This window comes from Manacus vitellinus, unplaced genomic scaffold (genome assembly GCF_001715985.3).
Source record: "Manacus vitellinus isolate BGI_N305 unplaced genomic scaffold, ASM171598v3 scaffold_8_pilon, whole genome shotgun sequence".
Taxonomy (NCBI): Eukaryota; Metazoa; Chordata; class Aves; order Passeriformes; family Pipridae; genus Manacus; species Manacus vitellinus.
The window spans coordinates 18,801,937-18,823,581 of NW_021940864.1; the positions used below are offsets into that span (position 1 = coordinate 18,801,937).

The following is a 21,645-nucleotide window of genomic DNA, read 5'->3' on the forward strand; positions in this document are numbered from 1 at the left end:
GCCTGCGGGCGCACCGTCAGACCCCTGAGCTAACCTGGCGGAGCGGGGGGTGCCCGGCAGCTCCTCACGTTTTGGAACTTCTGAGCCGAACGGGATCCTGGGGGGTCTGCACCCTCCTGAGAGTGGGGCGCTGCTTGGGGCAGGCTCGAGGGTGAAGCGCTGGAGGGAACTGCTGCCCACCTCTTGCCCTGGTGACTCTTACCCTCCTTGAGATCCTTCCTGCTTCCACCGCTCAGGCGTTTGTCCCAGAGGAGCCTGGACTGCTCACCTGCCTCAACGTGGACCTGCCACCAGCCCAAATGGCCAGAACAGCTCCAGAGCAAGGGGCAACAACAAAAAAACCCCAGCTGTTCATTTAAATGCCCCCTCCTCCCCTGCTAGACACATGCTCCCTGTAAGTGATACTGCTTAGCAGCCAAGACCCCATTTGTCGCGGTGGCAGCGCTGGGGAAAGAAGGGGGGCGAAGGAGGATCAACATCTGCCCACCACAGAAATGTGGGCCGGCAGGATGGAATTCTATTTCACTACAGGTCTTTGCTGAAGCCCTTGGGCAGGCAGCTGAGTCCAAAATATTCTTGCCTGTCATTCCCTGACAGTGCAAGCAATTGCCACCCTGCTGCCACAAGGGCCGGGAATGTGGGCCAGGAATGCAGGCCAGGTGGGCCAACAAGAGAGTGGGCAAGGGATGGCCTAAGGCACAACATCCTGAGGAGCAAATGGGTACTCTCCTGAGAAAGAGCATTGATCTGGCTCCATGTGGGGCTCCAGAGCAGGATGGTAAGCAGTGTCCCATGCTTTCCAGCTGTGTTCCCAAGCTGAGTTAGCTTGCGGCAAGCAGCCAGGGTGAGGGTACAGGCAGGAAGGTCCATGGTCACGTCTGTGCCCTTCCACTTCCCTCCTGCTCCTAACCTTTGTTTTGTTCCTGGTGGCTGTCTGTCTTCATTTCCTTCCCTTGTTGTTCCCTTCAAAAACCCTGCCAAGTCCCTACCCTTGGCTCTCGCTCAAGAAGAATTTAGGAGAATGAACAGACACGGGGGACTGACTGAAAGCTACTGCTCTGTTTCCCTGCCCGCCTGCTGTAATCTGTCCTGTGCCCAGTGCGTCCCATCCAAGGCTGGTTGGTTCAGCCAGGGTGACCTTTCCCAGCCCCATAGATTGCTCTCAGGGAGCCAGCCATGGATGAGGAAAGCAGGCTGGCTGTGCCTCACAGGGACACCATGTGCTGCTGAAACAGCCCCAGAGCTTCAAGGACCAGGGCTGACGTCAGCCCCTTGGGATTGGCCTCCCGGAGGCTCCCAGGCTCCTGGTCTGCCATGGTCAGAAGGCCCTGGAGCAGGCGCACTGCTCTGCCGTGTGCTGCCACCCTCCCCATGCCGGTGGTGGTTCGGGGAGTGGGAAGAGCTCAGACGAAGGAAGCAGGAGCCAAAGCTTTGCTGCAGCTGTGTCAGGGTTTATGTTTCCCTGGGAGGGAGCTTCTCCCCTTTGATCAGGGAGGCAGTGGGTGCAATGCTTGGCCTGCCCTTCAGACTCTTGGGTTCGCTATGCTGCAGCTGATCTGGGGCAAGTCAGTGCCTCGCTTGGTGCCTCGATTTTCCCCAGCTGTACAACTCCGGTGGGAATATCATGTCCCTGTGCAGTGGGCCCTCGCAGTGTCTTACTCTCTGTGCAGGCTGGGGACCACTGGGGTGAAAAGTGGAGCACCCCAGGTCAGTGTTAGTGACCACAGTGATGGAGAAGAGTGGAGATCTTATTCGCCTGGGAGCATCTTACTAGGAAAAGTCCTGCCTGAGCTGGGGGAACTGACCATCCTACCATCCCTGCTGGGGGAATCCTGTCCTCCAGTCCCACGGGGGAAAGGGAGGTGCTGGCCAAGTGCAGAGATGTTGCAGCAGAGGTGTTGCAGCACATTGCTGGGGGCATTGCCTCTGAGTGTTATGTTGCATGTGAGTGTAATGTTGCAGAGGTGCACAACAGATGGGACGGCAAATCCCTTGGGAACAAAGGGACTCTAGTGTGTGGCCTCTGCAGAACCCTGTTTCTTCCCAGGGAGGGAGCGCATGAGGCTCTCACCCTGCTTTGAGAGCCAGATGCTTGCAACATTCCAGCACTGGGCAAAAGGTGGGGCAGGGCTTAATTGCTCTTGGGACTTGTAAAAGGCAGATTTTTGTCTCTTGCCAAAAATGCAGAGACCTTACTGAGTCTGGAAGGTCAGGGTCTTTAGCCTCCATTCACAGTTGGGCAAAAGTACAGCCCAGGGAGTTGAAGGGACATAAACCTGCTCCTCTGTCAAGTCAGGCACAGAGCTGGGAAAAGAATACAACCTTAAAAGAAAATGAAATCACACCAGTGTCTACTTCAAAACACAACATTTAGGGCAGCAGATTCCTGTGCCTGTGCATTTCCTGGGCCAAGGCACTTAGAGCCTTGCTGTAACTTCTCTGATCCCCAGAAGACTTTCTGGTCCTGCAGTCACTGCTCTGTCTCTCAACACTTTTTCTTGTCTATCCTTTATCCCTCTCCATGAGGAGGGCTCAAAATTATTCACCAGGTGGTTGGCTTCTGTTTTGCTGGGTACCTGTCAAGGCTGCTTCCTTGGAGGCATCCATTTTCTTTATCAACTAATGGCACAACCAAGTATCCACTATTAATTGCTGGGAAGGGCTGAGATCCACTTCCTGAGTCCAAACAGGGACTGTATACTCCTCCATAGCACTTACTTCTCTCAGATGATCAGCTAGCAGCTGGACATCAGCAAACAAGGAGCAGGAGATGTCCCTGGGCAGCGAAAGGGCAGTGTGGGTTTCTGGGAAGCCTGTGGATGGAGCAGCACTGGCAATGAGAGAGCAGGGCTGGAAGCAGCCACATAGGGGTCTGTGCTCAGAGTGGTGGCAGGACTGTGTAGAGCTGTCCTCTCTTCTCCCTGCCATCCCAAAGCCCCGGAGATTCGACTTATTCAAAGCTTCCTTCTAAGCTGCTGAGCAGGGGTGAGTTCACAGCCCACACATCCTCTGGACAGATCTCAGACAACCAATGTCTCTGTCTCCTCTGGGAGAGGATGACCCACTGGGAGACCACCTCGTAGGAGGCACAGCTGGAGGGTCATGGGTGTGGGACATGCCAGCCTTTGGGCTGGACACAGCTGTGCTTCCTCCTGGTACAACTCCTCTTGGTTAGTGCTGCCTGTTGGTGGAGGGAGTGTCTTCTGAGCAGTCCTATGCCCCATCAGACAACAGGCAAAGCTGGCACAGGCTTTGGGAGTGGGCTAGGTCCCTGGCCGTTGTCCCATGAGCAACCTGCCAGCACTCAGCCTGCTCCCAGAACAGCATTTCTGCTTCATGGGATGGCAAGACCCTAGTGCTGTCTCAGAGGCAGGCACAGGGGACAGAGCAGCCATTGGCACTTGTTCGTGCTCAAAGAGGCTGTTGCATGATTAAGGCTCCAAAGGATTTAGCAGAGAGCAGGAATGCTGGGAAGAAGGGCATAGCCCTCTGGTACCTCTTCACAAGGTGTACGAGATTCGCTGCAAATCTTGCTCTGGGCATAGCACTGGGAGCTTACAGAAATGGTAGGGTAGCGAGAGGAGAGGTGGCCAGAGTCTTTTCTTTGAGGAGACCTTACCCTTCTGGCAGGGACCCCAGAGGGTGCTGGTGGTGGGGACACTGGTGGCACCCAAGCACCCAACCCCCGCGCAGGAGGAACGCAGGCCATTCCTGCCAAGGAGGGACGTGAGCACTATAAATAGTTTGTTTAACGCACTGCGGCCAGGCCCTGGAAAGCCCCAGCCCATGCACGTTGCCTGCTGTTGGCGCTGAGACAGCAGCTGTTGGAAAAGACCAAATCCAGCAGCTGCTGCCTGGTACTCCTGGCCCCTGCCCCATGCCCGAGTCCTCCCAATCCCCCTGTAGGGTGACTGAGCCCATAGCATCCTTTGGCACAGGTGCCGAGGCTTGCTAAGATGATTCCAGCTCTGTACTGGTGTTGGTGCTGCTTCCTGGGCTGGCGGTGGCTGCAGGATGCTGCTGGTGTCAGAGGGACAAGGAGGATGGGGAGAGGGCTTTCCTCCCTGACAGCCCTTGCAGTAGTGGACACGCCACCGAGCCTGGTGGGAGCTGTGGGGCCATGCTGGTGTCAGCTGCTGCCCACCCGCGTGTCCTCAGCTGTGGCTCTACCCAACCCTGGCTTGGGATGCTGGGCTGGGCCCCCCACACCCTGTCTCCACTTGCACAAAGGCCCCTTGTGCCGACGGCAATGACATTCCTGCAGCCGTGGGCCCAGCGCAGAGCGAAGCATAGCCAAGGGGGAGACGGGGCCAGAGCCCAGCTGCCAGGGCAGCTGGTGGGGCCAGGTGGGGATGGGCTGCGGTCCTGGCCCCCATTCCATGCCTGGGGGATGGACATGAGCAGCTGGTGGGAGAAGGGGAAACCCCAGGATGAGCAGGCAGCTCTGGGCTGTGGGAGGCAGGGGAATGGGGTGCAGAAAAGACTGTGATGTTGGGGAGCCGAAGCAACAGTGCTGTGCACCCATGGGTGCTGCTGGCCCACCTTATGCACTCCCACCCAAAGCAGATCTATGGGATACATGTGGGAAAGGCAGGAGTGGACTGGGCTGGCTCTCACTGGCTAGTGCCCGTCCCAGGACAACCCCAAAGCTAAGAGCACTTTTGGTCACATCTGGCCCCCTTGCTCCTCACCTCACACCACCATTTAAGGACTCTGCTGAGCATCCTCCTTGTCCCATTTGCAAGGAGGAGGATGAGCCAGGCCACTTCTTGCAGCATTAGCTGGCAGCTGGGGAAGCCCCCCCTGCGATCCTGGGCCTGCCAGATGCCAGGCTGCAAGGGAAGGGATCTGCCAGCTGGCACCCAGAGGGAGGGAGGGGACTTCTGGTAAGGTTATGCCAGGCACACCTGTCATCCCAAAGCCAGGATGTCACCATGCCCTACAATGGGGCCTGTGTGTGTGTGATAAGGCCCTGCAGCTGGGACAGCAGTGACAGCTCTGCATGCCTGCTCCTGTGCTCCATCCCCACCTGAGCCCTTGTTTCACAGGGGCTTTGGGGCTGCATGGAAGAGCAGGAAGGCTGGGCTGGTAAGCCCTACGGTACTCCCACCCCACAAGGGGCAGCTCAGCTCACAGGCAGTCAAGAGACAAGTGCAAGTAGCCCACCTCTATCCAGCCCTAGGGAGCCTCTGGAGGAGAGGGCAGCCCTGGAGGGCAGCTGAGGGGTCATTTCTTCCTGCTGTCACACCTCTGCCGTCTGTGCTCTGAGCCAGGTTGGCTTGTCCCAGGGCTGGGCGCTGCTATGCAGCGGGGAGACTGGTCCCAGAGAGCTGGGCTGGTCCAAAGGGCACCTATGTAAGGGATATTGATGTTGGGATGGATAAGGTATGCAAGGTCACTCTTCTTCCAAGTGCTGAGCACCCCTGGGGCCATCTGGGCTTCAATGCCCTTCTGGGGTGTGAGCAAGGGGCAGGACACACTGACAAGTCCTGCTCTGAGCCATGCTATGAAAAGTCTCACCCCACGGCACTCCACTGTCGTTTTTGTGGAAGGCTTTTGCTTCCAACTATAACTGGCATAGCCTCAAAGGAAGCAGGGGAAAACATCCACCTCCCACAGACTCGACCCAGGGTTACATTACCTCTTTCAGTCCTTTTCCAGGGTCCAGAGTTCCTGGCTGCCCTCCATTCCCAGATCCATGGTTAACTCCATCCTATCCAAGTGGATCCTCTTTTCCCTCAGCTTCCCCAAGACACTTTCCTTTAAGAGCTGTGCTCCCTTCCATCCCTCTTACGTGGTGCTGCTCCATGTGTCAGTGTTAAGACACCCATGCAAAGGAAGAGGTGACTTTTCTAAAGTCCTAGGAGATATGGATCCCCTCCATCCCCACAGCAAGACCCACACCTGGCAGTGCTCCTCCACCTGTGCCCCAGGCTGGGCAAGCAGCATGACCTGGGCCTGGCTCTGCATCTCATCCCCCCTAGCCCAGACCGTGGTGAGCAAAGGGAGGATGTGATCCCCAAGTCACTGCCTGGACCACATATCTAACAGATCTGTTTATTTCTGGAGTACACAGTGAGAGGGGTGAGGAAGCAGAGCTGCCGGGCAGGCAGCAGTGGTTATTGCTGCAGGCACATCCTCCAGTGACAACAGGGGTCTGGGGAAGCTATAACTGCCTGCCTGCCTCTACAGGGCAAAGGATGGGCCCTCGCCCACCGCCAAGCTGGAGCCACCCCATTGCCCCAGAAGGTGAGGGGAGTGAGGAGCACAGAGAAGTGCAAATATGTTGGCACTGGAGTCCACCTACACTGGGCAAAGGAGCGCAAGGGAAGAGGAGAGTGTAACAATGTGGGAGGATGATGGATTGGGAGAAAAAACCCAACTGTGTGCAGAAGAAGATTCCCCCCCCCCATCCCCGCAAACCACCATCCCTCCTCTCTGGAGGAAGGCATTTCTTCTTGGGTGCTGTGCCCCCCAGCCCTGCTGTGGGCCATGACCAAGGGCAGCAGATGTCCCAGGAGCTCTCAGGGATGGGAGGGGAGGCCAGGCTGCTGTAACCATGTAGAAAAGAGGAACTTCTGCTGCGGCACTACAAGGTGGCATGTGTTCATATGGTGGGGGAGCCCCAAAACATTCAGTGCTTGAGTTGTAGGATTTGATCCAATGGCGGGCATGGGCAGGGGCATGGAGATGGGAGGGATGTGTTGAAGGCCACGCAGAAAGAGCCTGTGGGCTCCACGCTTTGGTCGCGCTTAGTGGTGATAAGTACAGTGCAAGGGCTTCAAGAAATAGAGCATGGCCACTCCTCCTACCAGAAGGCCATGACGGCTCCCCCAGGAACCTGCTGCCTGAGCAAAGCAGTATCTGCTGATGCTCCCAGGTGTGGGTGCAGGGATAGACAAGAGAGGATGGGACAGCACTAGAGCAAGCAATATGAGTGTCCTCCCCCTCATCTCCGTGCAATTCCTGCCTCTCCCTGCTCCGCAGCTGGCCCCCAGCCTGCTACTGTGCAAGGATTCACAGGTACCACATGATGCTTGCACTCCTCCTGTTCTGGGGTGGGAGAGAGGAGGGGGAAGTGGAAAGAAGCCCAGCCCAGAAGAGGAGAAGGGAATCCCCTGCCTGCCTTGACCCCTGGTCCACTGGAGAAGGTGGTATGAGGCTTCCTGGGAGGCAGGGCTGGTGGCTCAGCATGGAATGGAGCAAAGGGAAGAGTATCCTGTGTCCACGGATCCAAGGGGAGGCACTTGGAGGGGGCCTGGCCCGTTGGGGTGTCCCAGCTGTAGCAGGTTTGTCATGGCTCCTAGCCACACATTGTCAGCAGCAGCCACTGTGAAGGAGAGGGAGAAGGGATAAGCAGGGGCTGGTGCATTTTTGGCATGCCCTCAATGCCAGCTTTAAAAGCTCTCCAAGAAACATAGGGCCTGCAGCAATCCCCTTTTCTTATCTTGATCTTTTATGGGTTCTTGCCCTACCCAGGGGGCTGGAGGGTTTTCTACCACCCACCCCAGGTGCCCCATTCACCCTAATGCCTTGTCCCCTTGTTTCCCACCCCACCTTCCACTGGGCTGAGCTCTCACCTCAGCGAGGTTCATGACAGCGGTCCCAGTGCCGTCAGGGTCCATACTGCGGAAGAACCCTGCAGGGACACAAGAGCAAGGTGAGCAACACATCCCTCTGTTCCTGCCCTCCCTGCCCCAGGGCCATCACTCACTGAACATGGCCTCCAGCTTCACAAGGCAGCAGACAAAGTTGTCAAAGTCCACACCCATGTTGTCATCTGCATAGCGGGCCACCACCACCTGATGCAGCTTGTTGTTCAGTTTAAAACCTGCAAGGCAGAGAGAAGTCAGGACCCCCACAGGAGAGGAGGGTGTAATTGTTAAAGTCCACGCACCCACACAAAGGGTCTACCAAGGAAAGGCACCGTGTCCAGCCTCAACAGGAAGAGGGGATGCTCCCCCTGCAGCCATATGACTGGTTAGCTCACTGATCCACCCCAGGCCTCTTCTTCGCCAGGATGGGATTCTGCAGGTCAGAGGAGGACAGAGGCTGGGACCACCTTGCATGTGTCCCTAACTCTGAGTCTCCAGCACTTGGCACAACTGGGATGGAGAGAGCCTGGTGCATACATGGGCTGCATCTCACTACAGCAGGTTGGTTCCAAGCATGCAGTATAGGCTGGTTACACTCTTCTCCAGTTACTTAGGACAGGACTCTGACAGCAGGAGCCCCTTACCCAGCCCTCATCCCAGCCCATCCGTCCCCAGACCTACCCGCAGACTCCAGAGCCATGCGCATCTCATAGGAGCTCATGGTGCCAGACTTATCCAGGTCGTGCTGGCGGAAGATTGTCTGCAAAAGCATCACAGAGGACATGAAGGACAGGCTCTCCTGTGGCCTCCAGCCTGGCTGTCCCCTCACCCTGCTACCCCAGGAGGGGAGCTACCCCTGTGCAGTGCACCATGCCCCCTCTCCTTCTCACCAGCCAGCTCCGGATCTTGTTCCACAGGATCTGGAATTCCACCAGCCCGAGGCGGGCACTGCCATCTTTCTGGGGAGCAGAGGGTCAAGGAGAAAGCAGCCAGCAAAGGGAGCGGTGCAAAGACAAAGCCATCAGATTCCAGCCACTTGAGGCAAGAAAAGCCTGGCCACACTTGGCCTGCCCAATTTTCCCTCCAGCTTCCCCTCTCTGTCCTGCAGCACTGGCACAATCAGAGCCTGCAACCCAACAGGGAAAGGGCAGTGCTTGCACTACCTGTCATACCACTCCCTGGGAGCAACTGTGCTGCTGCTATAGGAAGCAAATCACTATGCTGTCCTAGAAGCAAAACTGGGTTGGCCTGCAGCAAAAAGGGCTGTTGTAGGGCCAGGCGGGAGAAGAGCTTGGAGGTGCTCCTCTGTCCTTGCCTGACCCCTCAGCTGCATGTCCTTGTGCAAGCACGACACAGGCCATGGCTCCTGTCACTTTACATCTCTCATCTTCAACAGCTGGACAGGATGGTTTAGGGGAAAGAAGCCCAAGAGTCCTCATTCCCTTCCAGGAGTGCCTCAAAGGTTGGGTGGCATGGTAACACGTCAGGCGGGGGAGCCCGTGTGAAGGGAAGCACAGGGAGCTTCCTCCTAGCAGGGAAAGTAGAAGGCATGAGTGGGACTGGGCTGGGCTTCTGGTGGTGGCAGAGCCAGGACCCAAGCAAGCAGGGGCACTCATGGCCCTTTTTTTTTTCCCAAAAAAACCTGCTGCTAAAGCCAAGGGGTGGGGTGGTGGCCCTGAAGGACCCTTTCCTGTCTTCCCCCCGTTGAACAGCCTCAGCATGGCTGGAGAGCCAAGCCTCAGCTCCCACAGAGAAGACTTGCTGCTGGCAAGCAGCAGGCTGAGCACCAGAGAAGTTGGCCCCTGCCCACAGCACCAAGAGAATACATCCATCAGGTTGACCATGTTGCGGCAGGAGTCCACACTGAACCCATCTGTCTTCAGATCTTTGTCTGAGGAGGAAGGAGGAGGTTGAGCACATGAACCAAAACCCCACCTGCTGAGCAGGCCCGGGGCACAGGGAGCAGGGGGTGGGAAGGGCAATGCTTACGTCTAGCAATGACTCTGTTCAGAATAGTCCGGAGCTCAAAGACGCTGATTTCCATGTCCTGTAACAGGAGCAGAATTAGCATCACCCCTTGCTTGCTCTCCACCCCACTTGTGGCCATTCCCCCCCTCCTGTCTAAACATCTCTGCCTTAATCACAAAACGTCAAGGTGCAATTACATTTCTTGAGTGCCTAGAAGAGTTTGGGTCACAGCTGGATGCCTCTTCCCCAAATCTGCCCCTGTCACACCACCCCTGAGGGCAGCTGGGCTGAGCTGTGGCAGAAATGGACCTGTCTGCAGCATGGGACTGAGTGACCGTGCACTGGGCTGGAACTCCCATGGCTAGGGAATCCCATCTCATCCCCTCCCCAGGCCAGGGCCTCCAAGAGCTTCGCACAGCCATACCCACCTCCCCTGCCAGCTGCTGGAACATGTTCTTGAAGCCATCTTCTATGTCATCCTCAGTTATTTCCTCCTGGGGTGACACAGGCCAGAAGGAAGAGGTTAGTGGTCAAACCCAGGCTCTGCCCTGCCTCCCAAGCTCAGTAAACCTCAACTGGAAAAAGGAAACTCTTCCTTGTTCTTCTCATCTTTGTTAATCCTCACATCCCTGTTGTCCTGACCCTGCCAGCCCCTCTCTAGTCACAATGATATCCCAAACTCAGACAGCCACCTCCTGCCTGCAGCTCCCCCTCCCAAGCCCCAGAGCCTCAGCACCAGCTGAACCAAAGTGGCAGCTCCTACCTCATCTGCCAGGTCTGCTGAGATCTCCTCATCCAGCTCCCTGGGGCAGAAAGGAGAAAAACAAAGCAATGAGCAGGGTCCCCAGGCAGCAGTGGGGAAAAACCCCCCCCCCCGCCCAGACACAGGGTGTCCCCTCCCAGGCAGGGACTCACTCTGTGTCAGACTGCTTCTCGGTGAAGACCCGCAGGACGAAGTCGGCCTCCTTGTGTGGCTCGAAGGTGGAGGGCACGATGATGTACTCGCCGGGGGGCAGACGGATCTGGTTGCTCACCTCCCGCAGGTTGATGAAGGTCTCAGAGCGTGCCCGTGACTGGTTTCGCAGGAAGAAGTCCTTCTTCAAGTGCACGTTCTGAGTGCCCTGGGCCTGGGGGAAGGAATGCGCTTGTGGATCACAGCCCCACAATGGGGAGCACCCATGGGGAGTGGTGGGACCAATGCCAGCCCCCATCAGGCAGGACATCTCTGTCCTGCCCATCCCAGTAGGAGCCATCCCTCCCTCCCACATGGAGGTGCCCAGCACCCACTAGCACCCTAGCCACTGCCCATGACAGTGGGTGCATCCACCCATTCTTGTCCACTCTTGGGGTCCCCTCCAAGAGGGGGTAGGCTCCAGCAGCTCAGGACATACCTCCTCAGGAACCTGCAGAGGAGAGAAAAGGAGGAAAAAATCAGAGTCCCAGTATCTGCCCCATCCCTTACAGCTGCAGGGAGCACAGGATAGGGAATATTAACTGATAGACTGGTCAAGGCAGGTGGAAAAGGTTTCCTGGAGGACTGGGGTTGAGGCAGGACTGGCAGGCCTGAGCCTGTCCCAGGGAAGTGGCATCGGGACTGGCAGGGGTTACCTCATAGACAGCAAAGCCGATGGTGTGCATGTCGCCTCCCACCCGCCGCTCCCGCCGCCGGTGCTTCTGCATCAGAGCCACCAGGAAGCTGCAGGCCACCTCATCATCCCCAGGGTCGTCATCTTCTTCCAGCAACTTGATCTTGAACTGGGGGTTGATCCAGAATGTGGCTGACAGGAAGAGGATGTGTGGATGAGACACTTGGCTTCATCACACTGCCAAGAGCAGAGACGTGGAGGCCAGAGGTACCTGGGTGATTCCTGCAGCCCCCAGCAGTGCTTCCCCGGCGCCACGTGCCCTCGAACACCTGTGTGTGCCATCTGCTGAGCTCGTCCTTGGTGAGGGCATCGGGGGTCAGGTTGCAGATCTCCAGCCTGGAGAACTCCCTCATGAAGTCCCGGAAAGACATCCTGCAGGAGGTGGGTAGGGGATGAGGCCAGGGCACTGCTGTGGGGAGGGAGGACAGCACAAGCAGCCCTGGGCCCAGCCAAGATTTTGGGAGAATTAAGTGACAGTAAGATCTTTTACCCTAAACAGTGAAGCTTATTTAAAGCCTTATGCTGGGTTTGGAAAAGAAGGGATGTTTACCCTTCCTAGGTGTTTATTTTGCATTTAGTTGGGCTGAATTTCCTTGAAAGGAGGAAAATTATTAACTAGATCAGATGAGAAAACACTGGCAAGCTCTCCAGTGCTGGAAAGCCAGCTCATAAAGGCAGGTCATGCGCTTCAGGTGAAGCATGACTGCAGGATCTCTTCCCAGCTCCTCTGCTCCTTCCCAGGCTGGCTGCTGAAATAGAGAAGCACTTTGCCCTGGCACTCACCAGAACTCTCCATCCTCCATCTTCAGCTGCAGCTCTTCCCTTTCATCAGGGTCAATGTTGTTCCATTCAGAGGAGCTGGAATAGCAGGAGAGAGACAATTAGATGAGGACTCCTCAAGGTGAATTGAGCACTTTGGAGCTGACCCTTAACTTCTCCCCTTTCCAGTGCGAAGGGTACTGCACGCTGCCAGCTTCCCCTCAGCAGTGCCACGCGCTCAATTGCTCTGTGCACAGGGCTTGCTGGCCTGCCAATGGAAGATTGGCACCCCTTCTGTCCTGCTTACCCATCACTCCAGGCTCCAGTCCACTCCACCTGACCCCAGGGATTCCTGATGCGGATGAGTTGTTCCTGCTGACCTCGGTAGTTCACCTGCCAGACACCAGACACCAGGAGGTTGAGCCCATTCCACTGTCCAGGCTATGTTATCACTATTAAAGTCTAATCTAGCTAACTCACGTCTCTGAAGGCTGTGACAGAATAGGCATGGCCCTTCACCAGCTTCTTGAAGGTCACTGCTTCCATATCAAAGGCACTTGTGATCTGAGGAGAATGTGCAAGCTCAAGTCAACACGATTAAATAATGTAGTCCTATCCCTACCCCTTCCCTCCACTGTGTGGAGAATTCCCCTTGCAAAGAGAAGTAGCAGGTAGCAGCTCCCTGTGCTCAAGGACTTCTGGCTGAGGACAATTTAAAGAAGTTTCCCTGCCAGATGATCCTGAAGATCCATCAGGGAACCACCCAAGGAGCCTGTTCACAGCAACCAGGCTGTGGCACCACATGCTGTGCCCCAGGGCTGCCACACTGGCTCTGGAAAGGGTGCTCTGCTAAGATGGGGAAGAAGTAACCTCCCAGCGAAGGGACTGCTGATACAACCTTGGGCTGTGAGGCCTCACTTTGGCCGCTGCAGTGGCAGAACCCCAGCTCATCCCAGCGCACCACTTACGTCGATGGAGCAGCCCAGCAGGGACCCCCTCTCCAGCGCCTTGCGGATGATGTGGCCCATGTTGCGCGGCGGTCGCTTCAGGTCGTACATCTCTGCCACGCCGCCCGTGAAGTCCTCAAAGCCTTCGGTGGTGCTGCCCCCCGAGAGTGACTCGTAGCAGCCGTTCAGCCTGAGCGGTGACAGGGGCACGTGAGGAGACAAGGAGGTAGCACACTGCTGCTCCCCAGGCACCCAGCACAAGAAGGGCCAGCAACAGAAGAGACTCCCTTCCCTCTGCCCCGCACAGTGAGGTGCCCTGTCCCCCACCTGCCCACGTGCCCACCACAGGGGTACCCACTTGGCATAGGCCTTCTCCAGCAGAGCACTCCAGAACTCGGTGCACTCCGCTGAGTGGACAAACAGGAGCTCCCCATCCTTGGTGGGCAGCTGGTCATCCACCACCACATCCACCCACTCACCAAATTGCCAGATCTGGAGGATGAAGAGAGAGTGGGGTGAGCTCAGAGCATCACATGGTTTGCTCATCCCTATCCCAGAGGGATGCCCTCAACCCACCACCCTCTCTTCCACCCCAGCCCACCAGCTGTGGAGGGCCAGGAGCCCCCAGCCCACCTGGAAGTGGAAGATGCCAGCATAGTCCTCCTGGAAGCTCTGTCCATGGGGCACCACGCGGTGCAGAAGCTCCTCATTGAGCGTGAGGGAGCCAATGGCAGCCAGCAGCCAGCAGTCACCTGGGGAAGGAGAGGAAGCCAGTGTGAGCACCCATCACCTCTCTATCTGGGAGAGTAGGCAATGGATGTTTAGGAGCCCACGTTGTGCTCTCCTTGCAAATGTTTGGAGTTCCCCAGATCAAAAAGTACATGGGAAAACCAGAGAGGGTCCAGCAAACAGAGCACAGAGAGGCACGCTTGCTCATCCTGCCCTCAGAGAGTACTAGCTCAAGGCAACATGGAACAATCTTCCCTGACCTGTAGCCTGTGTCCAGAACACCACATAGTCAGCCCCAACAGCCCCTTCCTGCGGCCATATATCTAGACCCTCCTGAAACTCATTCATATGACTGTCCTCCATATCTCAGACAGCAAATTCTGCAGTGGAATTACACTTTGCATTTAAAAAGCCATTTTATCAAGCAAGAGGGTTAATGCTGCTGTCTCAGCTTCTCAATTGCAAGCAACGCCACCGCCCTTTTCCTTCCAAGTGCTCTTAACCACAAGTGCTGCTCCAGGCCAGCACTACGCTTTAAATTCTTTCCCTTGATTCCTATTTCTCTTTTGCCTTTGAAGCCTTTCACACCTTAGCCTTGAGCCTGGATAACCTGTAACTGGGCTGTGGTTTGACAAAATGGAGTTTCAGATTTTTTAATGACCAGTTGAACACTACCACAGTGCTCTGGGCTGTTATGTGCTCCAGTTACCACCTCAAATTTGTCCTAATTACTGTATACATTAAAAGATCAGCCCTGAAACCAGCATGCTATGTGTGCTTAGGTATATGATACTGCCAATCAAGTGATCCCAATCAGGACAACACTCTTGGTGGTACCAAGATCTGTTTCCAATGACCACTCTGCCAGCCTACACAGCCCATTAACATTTCTCTCCTTGTCTCAGTGCCTTTGCCTTGAGAGACACCCCTGGAGTCCACCCCTGGAGTGTGGACAAATCATCACTTGTACTCAATGGCTCTCAATTCCCTTCTGCCAGACTGCATTGCTTTGCAACCATTTTGTCACAACCAGCACATCCTCACCTCAATTTGTTACTGCCATCCAGCTGCCATCCCTCATCATTTACCAAAGCAGGGAGCTCTTTGGAGCAGCTCCTGGCATTGTTGTCAGCACGTGTCAGGCATGGATCCACCCATCATCTTGCCTGACCTCAGCATGGTCAAGCTGTGCAGACATCAACCCATTTTCATGGAGCCTTAACCTGGAGCCACCAGGAGACACAGGATGTCCCACACCTTCCATTTTCCAGTGCACTAAATGGAAAGTTGGGCCAGCCATTCAACCCTCCCCAGTCACTACTCTCCTAGACCAAGGTCCAGGGACAGAGCTCAAACACTCACCCAGAGCCCCCTGGCAGATGTCAGTCCGCGTTGCACCACCAACGATGAACTGAGGGTCATCCACTAATTCCTGCAGAAGAACAGGATCAGATGCTGGTGCTGGAGTTTGGCAGGGTCTGGGCTTCAGCAGGGCTGGCACCCACTGCAGCTCTGACTCAGGAGAAATGGTATATGGTCCCTGCCATATACCATGGCACCCCATATGCCCTCTACTAGGGCAGGTTGCTTGACTGTAATTCCAAGGCCATCATGGTAAGGCAAGGCAAGATCTGCTGTAGCCATGGGAAGACAAGGCTGGATAAACAAATGACGTTCCCCTTGCACTCGTGGCACCAGGGGATATATGCTCTCAAAAGCCCCAGTCACTGAGGGTGACACATCCATGCCATGACACCTAGAAGCAACAACAGAGCCCACCTATTTTGGAGCCCACAGTCTGCTGTCCAGAGGAAGCTGGGCCTGCTAGGCACAATGCTTTTCTGAGCAGACACCCACAGGGCATTGCTCCGGGAGCTTGGGAAGGGTAGCTATGCAGCACTCCAGGCACTTTGAGCACTAAGGGGAGCCAGCCAGGGCCAGGCTGCAGATCAGCACACCCTGTCAGTGCAGACATGCAGGGCAGAGATGCCAGCCCAGCCTGAGAAGCAAGCCCAGAACTTACCGATGGACGCTTCCACTCCACCCCCCGTGTCTTGCTGGAATGAGGCCCCAGCTCCTTGAATCCAAGGGCAGTGGGGCCAGCTGGGAACTGGGGATCCCTGAAGAGGGTGCCACTCTCAATGCATTGCTGCTTGAGGGCCTCATAGTCCTGGTTGAGGTACTTGATGGCGTTGTTGTGCTGGCCAAGGCCCTCGGCTCTCAGGCGGTCTCTCTGTAGACGGGCAGCCATCCCTCCAAAGGGCATCATGGCCAGGCACCAGCAGCGCTGCCTTCAGCTCCACTCCCTGCAACAGAACAGGCATGGCCAGGCTGAGGCAGAGCCTGGTACCTTGCACTCCCCTGGGGACATCAGCCATCTCACAGAGCCAGGCTTGTGGGGATCCCCAGTTCCCCACCAGCCTCACAGCAGGGACCTTCTCCATCACCAGTGCCCTGGGTCAGTGAGCCCAGCGGCACACAGAGCACCCCAGGGTGGGCACACGCACCAGGGAAACCTCCCCCGACCCCATTCCCTAAAGCAGCCCTGTTTTGAGCCCTGTCCTCCAGCCCGGCCATCACAGTCCTGCTGTCTTTAGGGGACGCCAAGGAAGCAGAGCGGTGTTGAGGGCTGGCTAGGAGGAAGTAGCCCACCAGCAGCTAGGTCACGGATCTCCCGTCCTGTCCCGTCCCTGCTGCTGAGCCCAAAAAGCTGAGCCCGGAGGAATTTCAGGCTCTTCCCGCCCCCGTCAGCCTCTCCTCCCGGCGCAGCTTTCCGGGTCCTTCTCTAGTCCCGGCTCCTCCTCACCCGGGAGGGCGTAAGCAGCCGCCCGCAGCTTCTCCCAGCCCCGGGCGCCTCTCCCTCTCCTTCGAAACCCGCCCCAGCTGCCTGAGCACTGAGTCAATAGGGACGGCTAGGGAGGAGCCCAGCGGGGCGCAGATAGCTCTATCTATGGGGCCGGAGGAGAACAGGGAAGGAAGAGGCGGGACGACCCTTCCCGGCACACACACACGCAGGCAGGATGATTCAAGGCTCGTCGAGGGCCAGTGGAGCAGCCTGCTGGGAGACACTGGGAAGGGATGTGGGATGCAGCGGGGCACCCCGGCAGCAGGAGACTGGGGCAGGGCATACACCGCAGACCCTCCCCACCGCACCGGTCCCTGCCCTGGCCTTCCTCCCTGGGGGTTCAACCAGTAGCTCACGGCCAGGCGCTTCAAAACAGCAATGACACAGCTGCCAGGCATGTCTGGCCCTGCAGCCCTGCCCCACCGCTGTGGCGGCAAGTCCCAACTCCCCTCCCAGCGCCCAGCTGCCATCAGCCCGTCCAGGCACCATGACAGCAGCCGGCGTTCCACCCACTGCACCGCCCAGGATGGAAGGGGCCTCCAGGGGCCGTCTGGTCCAAGCCCCCATGCAAGCAGTGTCACCTGCAGCAGGGCCATGGGGAAGGTGCCACCACCATCAGCCCACCTGTATCTGCAGCTCAATATGCCACACTCCCCAGCCATCTCAGCTCCTGCTTGGCAGGGCTGGTGCCGAATACTTCAGAGGTTTCTCCCTGTGAGGGAGTGGAACAGTCCTTGGGTAAATAACCCACTCAGAGCAGCCAGCTCAGATGCCAGCACTGGCCAGCAGCCTCCCTAGCACCCAGTCCCAGGGGAGTGGGGCACAGCCTTGCTCTGAAGAGGTGGTTTTCCTCGTCCTGAAGTGCTATGATAGCTAAGGGAAGGCAGGGAACAGTGAAAAGCTCTTGGCACATGCACAGGGCATAAATCTGGCTGCAAACTCATGGGGCTGCCCTAGCCAGAAGCTTTTCAGAAGAAAAAACTAGTCTTCCCCATCATTCCGCCTGCCCTGGGATGCTCTAAACCCACTATCCTTCTCCAAGGCAGCGCCAGCCCTTCTCTCCTCTACAGTGGCCCCAAATCAATGGAGCTCCTCCCTCCAGCTCCTGCTCCGCAGCCAAACACCCTGGCAGTCTCTCCAGCAGCAAGGCACTCATTGCCTGCAGAGCTGGTGGAATAGCTTCTCCAGTCCTGGGTGCTGCCCAAAGCCCAGGGATGGCTGCAGGAGGAGGAAACCCAAGTGCAGGCACCCGCACTGCCTCCAGTTCCCACCTCGCCACCTCCCCGGCACTCACAACACAGCCTGCTGAGGGCCAGGGAACTTCCCCTGCCCGCAGCCCCTGACAGACTCCCTGCACCCTCTCCCACCCTACCTACCAGGACGGGCCATGGCTGCGGACATAAGGAGCTGTGTGCTGACACGGGCGCTGTACGAGTTATTCTTAGATCTGTGGCTCAAAATACTCGGAAGGCTGTGCTCAGCGGCAGACGGAGGTCACGCAAGCGCAGAGCAAGGAAAAGCATTTCAGAACCCAGAATGGGAGAGGAACCACATGGGTCCTCAAACGACAGGACTGGCTGCTGACACCTCCCCAGGATGATGCTGATGGACAATGCAGGGTCCTCCATGGAGGAGGAAGGGGTGTGATGAGACAAGCCAAGCCCCCAGGGCAGTTTTCCACAGCAGGTGACATCCAACTACAATAGGATGCTTTCCTATTGGAGGTACTTCTGATCCCTCCCAGCTGGGAGCAGAAAGATACGCTGGTACCTGCAGGGTCTCAATACCTCATGCACCTTAGCGCATAATGCAAAACCCCTGCGCAAAACCACTGCTGAAGTCCAGCCAAAAATCTCTGCAGATCTCTATTTTGTCAGCTGCTCTTGCAGATCAAAGAAAGCAGGAAGTTCCCTTCCTCGAAGCCAGCCCTGACACACAGTATCCTGCCGCATACTCAGCTCGGGGCAAGAAGCCACTGCGGCCCATAGGGTCCCACACGGCTCAAGCAGCTCTCAGGCCCTTGCCAGCCCTCCGGAAGACAAAGATCCTAATTTCCCACAAGCTTCCCTTTATGTTCCTGCACCCCTTCAAAGAGATGCGGCGTTGGCTTTGGGGTCGGCAGCACATCCTGGGTGGCCGCGGTACCCAGTTTACTCGCCGCCCTGACTGGGAAGCCACTGGGTCTCTGCGGATGCGTCATCTAATGTAAAAATCCCCACGGACAGAAAGGGGATGGGATAGGCAAGCCTGGAGAAGCTTAGAGAACAGAGGAAGCAGCCGGGGGAGGGGGGAGAGGCCAGTCGTCGGGCGGGCAGAGTTCCACCGCCGCGGGGGCGTTCGGAGGAGCCCCACCAGCCCGGCCGTGGGGAGGGCCCCGGGTACTTAACCCCGGGCCGGGGTCGGATAAGGGTGAGGATGGGGGGGATGGACTTACGGAAGCTGCCGCCGCCACCGCCCTGCCCGCTTCGGCCCGGCCCAGCCCAGCCCAGCCCAGCCTGGCTCGGTACGGCCCCGCAGAAGGTGGAGTTTCGGTGGGCAGGATGTGCGAGCAAAGCCGGGAGGGCGGTGGGAGGGGGAATTAAAGGAGCAGTGACAGCTCACAGACACTAGAAGGGGATTTATCGGGGCCGCTGGTGCGGTTCTGTCTGTTGTCACCCTCTCCCAGCTCCCGGGGATGGAAGGGTACCGCCGGGATGGGCCCGCTTCTTCCACCATTCAAAGTGTTCGGTGCACACGGAAACCGCGCCTGGAAGGAGAATAGGAAGCAACTTTCCCGTAGGAATGGGTTTGGGGGTGACTGCCCCACACTGCTGGCAACTCAGCTTAGTTGGGTGAGCTCTGTACTGCACCTTGTCCCAGGGCTTATTGACCTTCTGGTGCCATGGCTGACTATGGTGGTCCCAATGGGTTTCACACACTGTGGGGTCCCTTCTTCTTCCCTTATGTCTGGGAAGGCTGTGCCTGCACCACCTCACTCTTACAAGCCCAGGGACTCATGGCTGGCAACCCTGACACCAGCTGCCCTGGCTTCCCCCCCAGCCATGGTAGTCATGGCTGGTACCCATCCCACCAGCTGCTCTCTGTTGCCGGGTGCCAGCAGGGAGGTCCCCCTGCCCTGTGGCTTCCCGCAGAGGGGTTGCCCCTGCGTGCCCTCTGTGACTCATGGTGCAGCAATGCTGGGTGGTGCTGTTACCAGTGGGCATGGCCACAGCAGGGCTTGGCACAGCACTCTGCAGCCCTGTGTGGTGCAACATGGCTTTCTCTGGCATGGCATGGCACAGCTCGGCCTGGTGTGGCTCAGCACAGCATGTCTAGCATGGCCTGGCATGACTAGCTCAGCTCAGCCTCGTTCCAAGGAAAGAAGCTCTGCACTGCCATCCTTCTGCTGCCAGGGCTGGACAGGATGATCCCAGCAACCATGGGACTCCTTCTCTTCCCTTGGTGCCTGCTTGCAGCTGGGGAGGCTGTGCCAGCCTCACTGCAGCAGCTGGCATTGAGCCTGTGGGAGCCCAGGCTTCACACAGCACCTGCTTCCTAACTCACTGTACCTTGCTCCGGGGATAAATCCTTGCTAAGCAGGGAGCAGGTTGCACATGGGTATAGGAGCTGTGTCCCTTGCCTGTGGGAAAGGCAACCAGGACATATAAAACTGGCTGTAGCGTGGTCCTGCTGCCACATCCAAAAGGGACCACTGCGGCCCTGGCCAGCACCCACCAGAGCTGCCCTGTCCCATCCCTACCTAAGGGGAGCCTGTCACAGGCAGGTTATTCTGCCCACCCTGGTGTAAAGGAGGCTCTGGGGTGCCCTGCTCTGGGTTGTTGCAGGGGCTGCTCCCTCTCCTCCTCAGCCAAAGGCAGCTGTGTCAGTGCCTGCAGGCTGGAGACATAGGGGGTTCCCTGCTGGGGTCACCCTCCAGCTCTGCATGGAGCTGCAGGCAGCACCGTGCTTTCAGACAAGGAGCAAGAGGCTGGAGCAGGAACAAGCACATTGCCTGTGCTTGTTCCTCCTTTGGACTTGTGCCCAAACAGTTCTTCCAGCTTTTTCTCTGGCCTGGACCACCACTGACCGCTGAGCCTGCTCAGCTCCACCCAGGACAGTGCCCTTCCTTGTTGTGACTGTTCTCCTGTTTATCTCCTGCCCTTATTACCCCTCAGTGGCCTCCAAAGCTGCTTTCACAGCTGATTCCTGGAGCAGGAGACAGCTCCTACATAATCCTGCCACAAAGGCTGTCCTGCATCCTGCCCTCTGTGCTTGGGAGCAGTTTCCGTAAAACACCTGCACAAATACCTGTTCAATTTCATTGTTTCCTTCCCTCAAACTTCCCTTTGCAGCAATGGCTGCAGGGACTTGGCAGCAGGCACAGTCTGTCTTTCAGTCTTCAGTTCTCTTTGTTCTTAGGCATTGCCTCTTCCCTATCCTTTGGCTGTGGGCTGCCAGGAGGAGAGTCTTTTGTCCCCTGCTGATGCTGCGCCACTGGCACACGAAGCTACAGGGCTTGAACACAGCAAGGTGAGAACAGAGCTGGGGTCACTTGTCCATCTCTCAGCAGCCTGCCCCAGGCCTCGCCTCTCCATTGTGCTGTCCTCCGAGCAACGGCCACTGTACACAATGTAATGAGCATGCAGCAGTTGCCCGGGAAGCATGCTGGATCCAGCCTGCACAGAGAGCAGCAGGGAGCATTCTGGGGGCTGGCCCAGCACTTGGGATGGCTGACCTACAAGCAGCATCACATGTCAGGAAAGTGCTCCCAGCCAAGCTGTGCTGCAGAGGTCTAGCACCCCTCATCTTTTCCCAAAGGCCTTAGCTGTCCACCCAAACCAGACGTCTAAGTTTCTGAACGGATATGGCAGGAGTGGACACGGAACTTGCCACTGGGACTGTAGAGGTGGGCTGACATTTGCTATTGAGGCTACCAGCAAAACTCCCCTACCACACCATTCCCAAATCATCTTCCCCCATCCCAGCCTCAGTGCATGCAGCTCCCCATCTACCTGCTTTTCGCAGTGGCGCCTCTGCAAGCCAGAGGAAAAGCTCACTTGTGCCAGGAGTGCCTGTGATCCAGGGCTGGATTCTTGGCAGCAGGGCAGCGCTTGTGCTCACACATGATCCCCCACTCCTTTTGCACCACACATGCTCCTGCAGCCCTGCTGCAGCTG

At 57.2% G+C, this 21,645-nt stretch overlaps 2 protein-coding genes across 3 annotated transcripts in view; both read right to left on the reverse strand.

The window, feature by feature from the left end:
• Window positions 1-1,373, reverse strand: part of LOC108641765 (spectrin beta chain, non-erythrocytic 2-like) — a 14,971-nt gene extending 13,598 nt beyond the window's left edge. The window contains exon 1 of the mRNA XM_029965109.1: window positions 1,218-1,373. Within this exon, the coding sequence (XP_029820969.1) occupies window positions 1,218-1,373 (156 nt within the window). The remainder of the gene's footprint in view (window positions 1-1,217) is intronic.
• A 4,668-nt stretch (window positions 1,374-6,041) lies between these two features.
• Window positions 6,042-18,961, reverse strand: CAPN11 (calpain 11). Of its 2 annotated transcripts, none has more exons than XM_018085204.1 (22): window positions 18,924-18,961; window positions 15,668-15,950; window positions 15,007-15,076; window positions 13,549-13,667; window positions 13,274-13,407; window positions 12,937-13,105; window positions 12,449-12,532; window positions 12,276-12,361; window positions 11,993-12,067; window positions 11,421-11,581; window positions 11,172-11,341; window positions 10,955-10,966; window positions 10,479-10,690; window positions 10,327-10,366; window positions 9,992-10,057; window positions 9,585-9,642; window positions 9,422-9,486; window positions 8,486-8,554; window positions 8,277-8,355; window positions 7,715-7,831; window positions 7,581-7,639; window positions 6,042-7,330 (listed from the first exon to the last, which is right to left on the reverse strand). In XM_018085204.1, the coding sequence occupies exons 2-22, from the start codon at window positions 15,911-15,913 to the stop codon at window positions 7,304-7,306; spliced, it is 2,118 nt and encodes a 705-aa protein (XP_017940693.1). In that variant the 5' UTR covers window positions 15,914-15,950; window positions 18,924-18,961; the 3' UTR covers window positions 6,042-7,303. The 2 variants fall into 2 exon arrangements, with proteins under 2 accessions (XP_017940693.1, XP_017940692.1); XM_018085203.1 differs by lacking the exon at window positions 18,924-18,961 and adding an exon at window positions 17,866-17,953.
• Window positions 18,962-21,645: the final 2,684 nt, after the last annotated feature.